We start from the raw sequence: 11,803 nt of genomic DNA on the forward strand, positions 1-11,803 counted from the left end.
AAAAATCAACCAAACATGGTGGTGCATGCCTGTAATCCCAGCTACTTGGGAGGCTGAGGCAGGATAATCGCTTGAACCCAGGAGGTGGAGGTTGCAGGGAGCCAAGATTGTGCCATTGCACTCCAACCTAGGCAACAAGAGTGAAACTCCATTTCAAAAAAAAAAAAAAATCAGAAGTATTAAGTACTATATAACTAATAAAAACACAGTGTTGGAGGGTATTCGTAGAGAATAAGACCACTTCTCTCTGGGGCAGTATGAAAAGCTTCTTGGAGGTGACAGGTGAGCTTAAATGGGCAGGATTTTGAACATCGTGGTTTGTGGGATTGGATGGGTTGGAGTAGAAAGAGCATTTCCGATTTTGTTTATTTAAGACGCTCAGGTGCAGCACAGGAATGTGCAGGGTACTTTCAAGGTACTTTAGGAAGGAGAGGACTTGTGTGTGGCCACCATGGATGGTCTGGGTGGAGACAGAGGGACAGAGACCCAAATGAAGGACTGAAGCCAGATTGTAGGGTGCTCATGGTCCTCAGTCAAACTTCCAGAGCTATTATAGTAAATGTCACAGATCGATAATGTCTCCTCGTCTGGGAATTAGCCCCAACTTGGCAGAGATGCCCTTTCTTTGGAACACGTTTACTTTGACTCTTTTAATGAGACAAAAACAAAACACCATTAAGAAAATTAGGCTGTGGCTCATGCCTTTGAGAGGCAGAGGCAGGCAAATCACTTTCAGTCAGGAGTTTGAGGCCAGCCTGGCCAACGTGGTGAAACCCCATCTCTACTAAAAATACAAAAAATTAGCTGGGCATGGTGGCAGGCACCTGCGGTCCCAGCTACTCAAGACGCTGAAGCAGGAGGATCACTTGAACCTGGGAGGCGGAGGTTGCAGTGAGTAGAGATCGTGCCACCACACTCCAGCCTGGGCGACAGAGTGAGACTCCGTCTAAGGAAAAAAAAAGAGTCAGAAAATTGGGCACAGTGTTTTACCTGCTCTCTTATTTCCTGTTAAATGCAAAACATTTGTTTTACATTAATCACACCTGTGCATGAAGGCGGCTATCTTCGGGTACCTGAGCAATCCTGGGCCCCAAGTCAGCATTCCTCACTCATATTGGGGGTGGATAGAGGGCATATATAGTCTAGTGATCCTCCACTGGGAGTGATTTTGTCTCCAGGAGACATTTAGCAATGTCTGCAGACATTTTGGTTGTCACCTAGTGGTTACAGCCTGGGGACACTGAAAAATAATCCTGTAATGCACAGAACAGCCTCTGCGCAAAGCGCTCTCTGACCCTTAGTGTCAATAGCATGTACTGAGATTGAGAAACCATGTTATAGCTTACAGCTGAGCCTCAACGGTGACATCCTAGGCCATCTGTGAGAGTTAGGCAGAGCTGAGACCCCCTAGAGCGGGTTTATCCAACCCGTGGCCCGGATGGTTCTGAATGTACCAGTCTACAAAAAATTCATAAACTTTCTTAAAACATTGTGAGATTTTTTTTTTATTTTTATTTTTTTAGCTCATCAGCTATCATTACTGTTAGCGTATTTTATGTGGGGCCCAAGATGATTCTTCTTCCAGTGTGGCCCAGGGAAGCCAAAAGATTGGACACCCCTGCCCTAGAGTTTAGTGGTATCAGTCATTTAATGATGGCCATTGGTGGCATTGGGGAACAGAAAAATTGTTAAAAGCCCTAGGAAAATCCAAAAACAAAAGGACAAGCCTCATCGTGAATAGATTTGGGAGAGTTAGGGACATACAACAAGTCTCTAACAAAATAACTTCAGAGGAACCCACATACACTTTATGTTACTTTTATTTATATATAATACATAATTACATATTAACCTTCATATATTATGTACCCCCATACTCATTAAAAACATGCAAAGAGCTTACTTAAGAGCAATGGCTGTGAAACTATTAATACTCTGTTCTAAGAAACAAGCAAAAAGCATTACATGAAGCCTGTGATGGGAAGTCCAGGCCCCTCCAGGGGATTTTCCTGAAAACCTTCCCTAACACGCTGCTTTCTGTGAGGGAGCTATTTCTTTTCTTTTCCTTAGTTTTCTTTCTTTCTTTTTTTTTTTTTTGGTGCCGGGGGGACGGTATCTCACTCCTGGCTCACTGAACCCTCAACTTTTGGGGCTCAGGTGATTCTCTGACCTCAGCCTCCCGAGTAGCTGAGATCACAGGCATGCACTATTACTCCCAGCTAAATTTTTGTATTTTTAGTAGAGACAGGGTTTCACCATGTTGGCCAGACTGGTCTCAAATTCCTGGCCTCAAGTGATCTGCCCGCCTTGGCCTCCCAAAGCGCCGGGATTACAGGTGTGAGCCACCGGGCCTGCCCCTGGGAGTTGTTTCTAATGTTCTACCAAGTCAGCCGCTCCACAGTTGCCGCAGGCCTGCATCTCAGTCAAGTCCCACAACATGACTTTGGTTATAAAGATGAGAATCTGAGGACAAGAGAGTTCTTTGCTGTTTTTAAACATTCTCATTTACTGACTATTGCTATTTCAAAAATGACTCCATATCCCCCCTCCCCATCTCACTCCGGTTTCCTATATTTTTACTTTTAGCTGTAGCTCCTCTTGTCTCTTCAAATCCAAAAAGCGCTGTGCCTCTGGTTCATGTGAAGGAAACCATCAGCAAGCCTTACGTAATGTAAGTTACTCCTTCGTGGAGCACGCTCTTTCCTTTGGGCGGGAGAAGCGAGCCTGGCTAAGCGATATCTTCCACCACCTTAGCTGCCCCAGGAACTCTGGGATCCTTTTCTGGTGTGTGTGATTGTGTAATTACAGGTCCACCCCTTTACATCTCACAAAGCCGCCTTCTCTTGTTCAGTTAGGGCAGTGTGTGGGGAAGGAGCCTGTCCGTGTTGATGATGTCATTCTCTTCTCCTGCACACTGGGGATGCTCCTTCTCTGAGTGCAGTGCAAGAATGTGCATCCGAGCTTGCAGGGAGCCGAGATTGCGCCACTGCACTCCATCCAGCCTGGGCGACAGAGCGAGACTCCGTCTCAAAAAAAAAAAAAAAAAAAAAAAAAAAGAATGTGCATCCCCTGCCCTCATATTTTACTCTCTGGTGATGCCACAGTTCCAAGAGGGCCTGCAGGCATCCTACCTCCCAGCCTTAGGTAGCTCCTGCATGAAATGAATTAAGGGTCTCTATCAAAGGCCTTCCTTACTCCGAACTATTTTCTATTAGCATGATAATGACCTGATAGTCCTAGACTGTAGACTGTCCCCAGAAAATCTTTTTTATTATGCACATCAAGTGTCTGGGTTGCATAACATACACTCCATTATATCTTTGCAATAACTATGAGAGGACCTGGGGATCTGCTTTTTTAAAAACTTCCCTGAGGACCACATTACCCAGGCTCCCTTGCTGGCTGAATGCCGTTTGTACTGGTGGTGGGGGAGGCACCGCAGGAGATCAGAAGTTGGGTCAAGGGTATTTCTCCACACAACCCCAGCCCCCTTCTCATCCCTCCATCCCTCCCTGCCTTGGGACCACTCTGGCAGTAGCTGGGTTTCTCCATGACCACAGCTGCAGGTATTGAGAGAGCAGAGCCCGAGGCATTCTTGCTTTTAATGTTTGCACTCTCTCTCATATTAAGCATATTAAAATTTACCTGCTTCCCACATTAAGTATAATTTTAACCATAAAACTTTTTGAAAGAGTTTGTATAAATTTAACAATTTTGAGCTTAGGCATAAGTTATGCATTTTGTTCACATAATTTAAACTTTTTTACATTTACATATAACTCTATAAAAGTCTGAGTTTCATTTGACTCATGGGCATGATGTTACTTAGATAAATATTCATTGATTATATTTTAAAAAAAGTTTGCTGGGAAATCCGATCCTCAGCCAGGGTTGAGAACCACAGCGCGGGTGTGTCCACCTGCAGAGCTGAGCAGGCCACCATGTTGGAGGGCCCAGGCCAGGCCCATAATGAACCATCTACTTAATCTCTTTGCCTAGGGAGAGCCCTGCTGAAGACTCAAACTGGGTGAATAAGGTCTTCAAGAAGAACAAGCAAAAGACAAGTGGCACCAGAAAAGGCTTCCCAAGACATCTGGGATCCAAAAAACCAAGTGGCAAAGTGCAGTGAGCATGACTAATGTTCCTTAAATCCCACGGAGAGGAGCAGCTTTGGGAACTGTGTTCAGAGAGATGCCGAGGAATAGAGGAGAGTGTAAGGGAGTAGGGGGTGCGGTGGGAGATCGGGCTTTGGAACAGACACATCCGACATAAAATTCCTGCTCTGCCACAACTCCACTCAGGGATCATGGTTGGGACACTTGCTCTCCCTGAGCCTCCATTTCCTGTAAGATGGGGATGATACCACTTCATAAAGTTGTGAGAGTTAAATGTGATCAATGATGTAAATTGCTTCATAGAATGCAGAATGTGTAATGGCTCACAATAAGTAGGTGTTAAGTTTACATAATTCCCAGAGGTTAACTGGCTACCTCTCTGCTTCTGAAGAGATACTACTTAAAAACAAAACTAGGCCGGGCGCGGTGGCTCACGTCTGTAATCCCAGCACTTTGGGAGGCCGAGGCGGGTGGATCACGAGGTCAGGAGATCGAGACCATCCTGGCTAACATGGTAAAACCCCGTCTCTACTAAAAATACAAAAAATTAGCCAGGCGTGGTGGCGGGCGCCTGTAGTCCCAGCTACTCGGGAGGCTGAGGCAGGAGAATGGCGTGAACCTGAGAGACAGAGCTTGCAGTGAGCTGAGATCGCACCACTGTACTCCAGCCTGGGCGACAGAGCGAGACTCCGTCTCAAAAAAAAGAACAAAAAAAACCAACAAAAAAACGAAACTAGACAGGCCAGGCATGGTGGCTCATGCCTATAATCCCAGCACTTTGGGAGGCTGAGGTAGGTGGAACACCTGAGGTCAAGAGTTCAAGAACAGCCTGACCAACATGGTGAAACTCCGTCTCTACTAAAAATACCAAAATTAACCAGGCATGATGGTGTGCACCTGTAATCTCAGCTACTCCGGAGGCTGAGGCAAGAGAATCGCTTGAACCCAGGAGGCAGAGGTTGCAGTGCACCAAGACTGCACCATTGCACTCCAGCCTGGGCAACAAGAGCGAAACCCCATCTCGAAAAAAACAAAACAAAACAAAACTAGACAAGTGAGTGCCTACGTGACACTCAACTGTTGCCAGCATACAGTTCAGGGCCCTAGTCAATGTAGGCCTGCTTCTTAGAGCTTTTTGACTATATTATGCTGTCTTTGACTTAGTCAGTCAACACTTATTGAGCACCTACTAAGTGCCAAACACTCTCCTGGACTCTGGCAAAATAAAAAATGAATTAAAACTCTATCCCCAAGTTTCAACAGTTTACTCCTAGTCTAACTTTAGATCAAAGATAAGACTAAAACCTAAGAATCTGATGAACTTTGAGCCCCACCTAAACCAAGTTTTAATTTTTTTACTGAGTCATCATATTTTAAGTAAAGGCCCACGCATGTATACAAACAGACTCGCAAATTCAAAATGACAGCCTCAGATTCAAACCAAGATGGGTATTATTTACAGTTGTTTCATTGGGTTATCAAAGTATTCTCTGAATTGGCCAGGCATGTTGGCATGTGCCGGTAGTCTCAGCTATTCGGGAGGCTGAGGGAGGAGGATTGCTTGAGCCCAGGAGTTGGAGTCTGGGCTGGGCAACATAGTATTCTCTGAATGGAACAGACCCACACTGCTATATAATTCGCTTCAAGTCTTTGTTGGTCAGAAAAACCTCTAATCATTCTGAGCAACATCCTTCCTGGTTGTTCTTGTCCCAAGTGGGGTCCCTGGGTGGGCACACGGATTTATCAGACAGAGAAGGGTCAGAGGCTCACCCGGTGGCCAAAGGCTCATCTCAAAGTCTAAGCAATGCACTTGGTGAGTGGTGGGAAGCAGTATGGTAGAGGAGATTCTCAGAGCTGCTGCAGGAAGTGGAACAAACCACATGTTCTTTCTGGATGACAGGTAGGTAAGGGAGGGTGCAGGACAGCAGCTTGAGGTCCCTGGGTTCATGGGATCAACAATCCCAGCCTGGGCTTCTTCTCACTTATTCTTGATCTCCAGCCCCAACACTTCCCTGACCTTTGAGTGTCCTTATCTCTGTCTCTAGGAGCTCATGGTCACGTTTGGCCTTGGGAAGCCATGGATCTGCGGTGGGTGTGGGGAGCCTTCCTGGGGCTAGGAGCACTATCTGGAAGCCAAGCCCAGGCTCCAGTTCCTTGATTCCAGAGCCAGCTCTCTTCCCACTGCAGCAGAGAAGCAGGAACAGTGCAATTCAGCAAGAACCACTTTGGTTAACAAATCTTCTGGGAATGAAGGTGCTTTACGAAGAAGCAGGCTGTGATAAAAACAAACAAGACAACATTCACATACTGTGGGAAGCACTGTTGTCATTGGGTCACACCTCATACACCAGGCAGGTGATTGTCTGCTGTGTTCCTTTCCAGAACAGATGATGAACCTGCCTGGAGGTGGCAATTTACCAATTGATGGTCTTAAGCAATTCCAAAGGCTGGGGTAAGGGGTAGAAAAGAGAAGCTCAAAAATGTTAGGGATAGAGAAGGGGGGAGTGATTCAGGAAGAGGAGAAACCTGCTCATTTCCTCCCAAATTACAACCACTGTCACATCCATGGCTAGTCCTGTGCAGACTTCCAGTCCCCAGCTGATATCCCTGCTGACAAGCAGAGAGAGGATAGAACAAAAGCTAAAGTGTAGATGTCCCATACACTAATCAGTGTTGTTTTTTAATCAGAGGTTGAAATTCATACTCTGATGCAAATTGTATTAGTCAGTTGCTGCTGCTGTGATAACACTGCATAACAAACAACCCCCCAAATCTCAGTGGCTTACAAGGACAAACATTTGTGTTTCTCTTTCATGGGCCTATGTGTTGGCTGAGATAGCTCTATTTAGGCTGCAGGCTGGGTTAAGTCTAATCCAGGCCCCTTTCATTCTAGGACCGGCAGTGATGCCAGACTTGCTCTTCTCCTGGAGCTTGGGTGGGTGTATGCATCAGCCTAGCTTTCCTCTGCTAGCCTTGGCTCTCCTCCAGTAAGAGTTCAGTGGTCATCCGACTCTGGACTGTGTCACTGGCCTCAAAGTGAAGAGACAGACTGAGAAATTGAGAGGCTGCCTACAGGCTACAAATGGAGAAGGGGGACCCTATCCTGCCCCCAAATCTTCCTAATTCCTACCAAGTCTGTGAGATGCCCCAAGTTTCCACCAGAAGAGATCCTTTTCTTTGAGTTTCTATGGAATTTCCCCCATTCCAATGTGAATGTAATAACATAGCTACAACTTACATAGTACTTATGTGCCCAGCACCATGGCACAGAGAGGTTAAGTAACATGCCCAAAGTTACACAGTTGATAGGTGGCAGAGCCAGGATCCAAATTCAGGTTGTCTGTCACCAGTGTCTTGATGTTCCAACTTTAGTGATACAGCCTACGAGGGTGGTGGGAGCACTGGGGTGGGAGTCAGAAGTTGCAGGGGTTAGCACTGGTTTCTCTATTCTGGCAAGTTACTTTACTTGGTGGGAGTTTCGATTTCTCTCTGTAACATCCACCCTGCCTTCAACCCATGGTTATTTGGGACTTAAATGAGAAGCTGAATGTGGAAGCATCCTGTGTAATTCTGGGTAACAAAGACATGTCAGGACCTTATGACCAGTGCCCAGGCCTGTGTGGGACATTTGGGAGGGTCCCGGGGCAGTGTGTAGGACTGGGGCACCAAGAGAAAGGAGCAGAGAGAGGGTATCTGAATGCATGGTTCCGCCTAGCAGCTTTTAGGAATGCAGATTCTTGGGCTCAGCCTGCACCTACTGAATCCGAAATGGGGCTGGGGCCCAGCGGTGTGTATTTCACATAGTCCACCAGATGACTGATGCACACTGGAGTTTGAGAACCACTGGATTACTATGGAATAGAAGCACAGAGGAGAGGCAGCTAATTCACTCTGTTAGCTTGGGGAATCTCAGGGAACCTGGTGGAGGTGTGGAAGATGAGCAGAAGTTAGTCAGACTGAGGATAAGCGTGTGGGAGGGTATTCCAGGCACACGGGATGGCCCAGAACAAGGAAATAGTCTACGCAAGCAGTTAACTGCAGTTGCAAGGATGGAGGTAGCGGAAAGGCCTGGAAGTGAACATGGAGATGTGGTGGAAGGTAGGTCAGGCTGGCTTGGATGACCAGCTAATGAGGCTGGACTTCCCGTGTGGTGCTGCGGAGTCATTGCAGGGTCTAAGCAACAGAATGATAGATTTGAAAATTATGGAGATTTGAAAATTATCCAAGAATGTACAAGTCCACATCCCAGCATTTCTCTGGGCTCGGCAAGTGTCTTCCTCCAATTTCCTAGAGAGGGCAAGTAACTTGCCCCAAGTCACACAGGAGGTGGAGGCAAGGCTTGGAAGTGAGGTCTTCTGATTCTCCCTTTTGTCTCCCTTCTTTTCACCTGTTCTTCCTCGGCTTCTCCTATCCAGGTCTGCTCCCTGCCCACTCAACTTCCCTCTGCTCTCCACTTCTGAGACAGTTTGGGTCACCTACAGACCTCATCCCAGCCAGATCCAGGAATGCTGCCCTGAAGTGTGGAATTCCTTAGGATGACCTTGGAAGGCAGATACTGCCTATCCTGTTCTGGGATGCTGTGGTGACTCCTGGGTCTCATTGATCCAGCTCCTTTTATTCTCCCACCTTTCCCTTCCTGGTCACAGTCAAGGTCAACGCTAGCCCAGGCAGTACCTTGTGTACTAAGAAAATAGCACCCCTTCCTGGAGAACATGACTACCAGCTGCTGGAAAATTGTCATAATATACTCACTTTGTTAGAGCAAGACACTTGACTGACAACTGCTAGAAAACTACAAAGAACATGCACAGACATGCATAAGTCTATGAATTGCCTACCCCTTTTATATGGCACGGTACCCTTGTATAGTGTAAAATCTGCACAACTGTACTCAGCCATCCGGAGACCACTTCAGCCCTATCCCCTTCCTAAAAAAAAAAGTATCAGTTGAACTTTCATACATTGAATGATGTTTCAAACACCCTTTTATCACCTCCCACTGGAGATTACATTTGCAAGCTTGCAAAAGACCCTTGTGTAATGAAATGAACCCTCTAACTGGCTTTTGGTGTAGCTTGAGATTTCCAATTTCCATGCATTGGCTATAAAAGGCCTGGCTACTTGCTCAGGGCTGCCCAAGGTGTATGAACCTGTAAGGGTGATCCTCGGTGGAACTAGGGTTAGGGAAGTCCTAGATGGGGGATTTCCTAGGAAGCTATGAGCCGAGAGAGAGAACTGGAGCTGGAACGGGAGAGAACCTGAGGACCCTGAGGCCAAGCCTGCTTCTCACTGCTGTCCGGCACACTCCCCTGACTCTGGGCCTTTTGGAGGACCAGGGGCAACACCTATTGTCAGTCCCGATGGTGCACAAGATCTGTTTCCCTTCTAGGGTGAGCATCTCAGCTTCCTGCAATCCTTTCAACCCTTCCACTACCCTACCCTGGACAGACTGATGGATGCCAGCACTGATTGGCGCTCATGGACCTTCCTCTCAACCTTGGCCTAAGCTTGCCTCTTTGAGATGAGCCAGATCATTTCTAGTCTCCCCAGGATCCTGTCCAAGGGCAAAACTCTTGGAGGTCCAGCAGGACTGAGCCAACGACACACTCCCTCTTTCCTGTGGTGGCAGGAGCCCAAGTTCTGTTGTTTGGTTTTTAATTCTTACAGTATACTAACGGCTTGGCCTGAGCTGGTCACTGGAATCGCTGGCTGAAGTTGGTCAGGCAGCCCAGGCATTGAGAGCTTTAGAGCTCCCCCGGGATTCTGTGGTGCTGTGGTGTTGAGACAGGCTGCCCTGGAGTCCTGGGTGGCTGTAGAGGAAGAAGGAGGCCAGATGTCCCTCCCCTGCAGCCAACACAAATGAGGGCTCTCTGTCTGCTGTTCACACCTCAGTGAAAATGTTCCATGAGGAAGACAAAGTCAGCCTCAATTTTTCCAGCCTGTCCAGAAAAGAATTGCCCCCCTCCTCCCCAGAGAGCAGACAACCTCCAGGCCCCGCCAGGCCCAGCAATGAAGCCCCAGCTGCCCACAGGCCTCAGGTACATTTGCTTACCAAATCCTGAAATGCAAAACCCAGAATGAATGGGTGGAGGACGATACTAAACTGGCCTTTGGAGCCTGAGGAGGCCATATGCAAATTAAAGCCTGGTGGGGCTGGGGATTTAGGGGGTTGGGGCTTGGCTGCGGCAACAGACCCCACTTAGCCATTTCAGGGAAGAAAATGTACTTTTGAGACCCTGAAAATGGTCAAAGTCCCAGGGGTCTTGCATCCTCTGCCTACTCTGGTTGATCTGTGGCCAGACCAGTCAAAGGAAGCAGCTGGAGGTGTGTACTGGGGGGTGACTGACTAGAGAGGCCCGCCTGGCTGCAGGCCTTTCTTCCAGGAGTGGCCTCCATGTTTGCAGAAGCCTGAGGCCTGGGAAACTAGGGGGAGGAGAGTGTCCTCTCTTGCACAGCCCAGGAATGCTTGTTCCCTGGGACCCAAAGAAGACTCGAACTTCATCATAATTATTGTTTTAATTCAAAGTCTGTATTTAGAGCCCAGATGCTCTTAATGTCAATTGTGTTAAAGTATTAATACATCCACTTGCATATTTCTCTTCACTTGGGTTAATTATTTTTCTTGTTTTGAGGTAATTAAAATAATTGTTCTTACATTAGTTTCAGAGTTGCCAGATAAAATAGAGGACATTTTGTTAAATTTGAATTTCAGTTAAACAATGAATAATTATTTAGTAGGAGTATGTCCTCAATATTGCAATTATTTGTAATTTATCTGAAATTCAAATTTAACTGGGCCTCCTGTATTTTTATGTGCTAAATCTGGCAACCCAAATTAGCTTCTTTCTCCTTTTTCTCTTTTTTTTCCTAATCAACATGAATGAATTGTTACATGTCAGCCACTGTGCTTTGAAACTGGGAGGCCTCGCTTGTGCCTGGGGCAACACCAGAATGCTGCCTTTTCTTGCAGGCAAGCACCTCTGACTGATACCCACAGCACAACCCCCGCTAACACCTCCAGCTCAACCAGTTCTCAGCTGACCCCATCATCTCTGACTCACCCACTTAAGCTTCTGACTTCTCAGAGGGAGGGAATTAGGTTAATTATGTTGTGATGTTACTTGCCCACCTTTTTAAAGCCATGCAAAGCAGCAGGACCTCTATGCACCCCAGTGCTCTTGTAAAAACCATCTGTGTTGCTCTACGTACTTGCCAGCACTTGAGGGAACAAAACCAAAAACATCTATGGTGGGAGTTGAGGGGCCCCACCCCTCCACAGCACCCTCACAGGGTGCCCTATATTCATATTGGCACAAAAGCCCCATAACCAGTGGGGCCTGTGAGCATCCTGAGGGCAGGGGTTGTGTCTTTTGCATTTGTGTATTCCACACAGTTAGCATCAGAGCTGGTCCATAGTAAGTGCTCAATAAACATTGGTTGAATAAATGAACTAATGGATTAGATCATAACTGGAGGGAAGGGCACTAAAATAGGAGTTATCAGAGCCTGCTCCTGGCTGGGTTCTGTCTGTATCTGGCTGTGTGACTGTGAACAAGGCGCTTCCCTACTCTGAGCCTCTGTTTCCTCATCTGTGAGAGGAGGATAATAATGCTGCCTCCTCCTGCTCTCCTCGGAGCATTAGGGTGAGCCTTCAGGGGTTGAGGAACAGACACTCATGTGTCACCTGA

At 47.0% G+C, this 11,803-nt stretch overlaps 1 protein-coding gene across 3 annotated transcripts in view; it reads left to right on the plus strand.

The window, feature by feature from the left end:
* PNPLA1 (patatin like phospholipase domain containing 1) overlaps nt 1-4,167 on the plus strand; it is a 63,505-nt gene extending 59,338 nt beyond the window's left edge. For 2 of the 3 annotated variants that reach the window (XM_003278869.2, XM_003278870.1), the window contains 2 exons: nt 2,587-2,671; nt 4,000-4,129. In XM_003278869.2, coding sequence (XP_003278917.1) covers nt 2,587-2,671; nt 4,000-4,129 — 215 coding nt within the window. Of the gene's footprint in view, nt 1-2,586; nt 2,672-3,999 lie in introns of all 3 variants that reach the window. The other variant, XM_004087119.2, reaches the window with a different exon arrangement.
* The last annotated feature ends 7,636 nt before the right edge of the window (nt 4,168-11,803 follow it).

This window comes from Nomascus leucogenys, chromosome 22a (genome assembly GCF_006542625.1).
Source record: "Nomascus leucogenys isolate Asia chromosome 22a, Asia_NLE_v1, whole genome shotgun sequence".
In the NCBI taxonomy this organism is placed as follows: Eukaryota; Metazoa; Chordata; class Mammalia; order Primates; family Hylobatidae; genus Nomascus; species Nomascus leucogenys.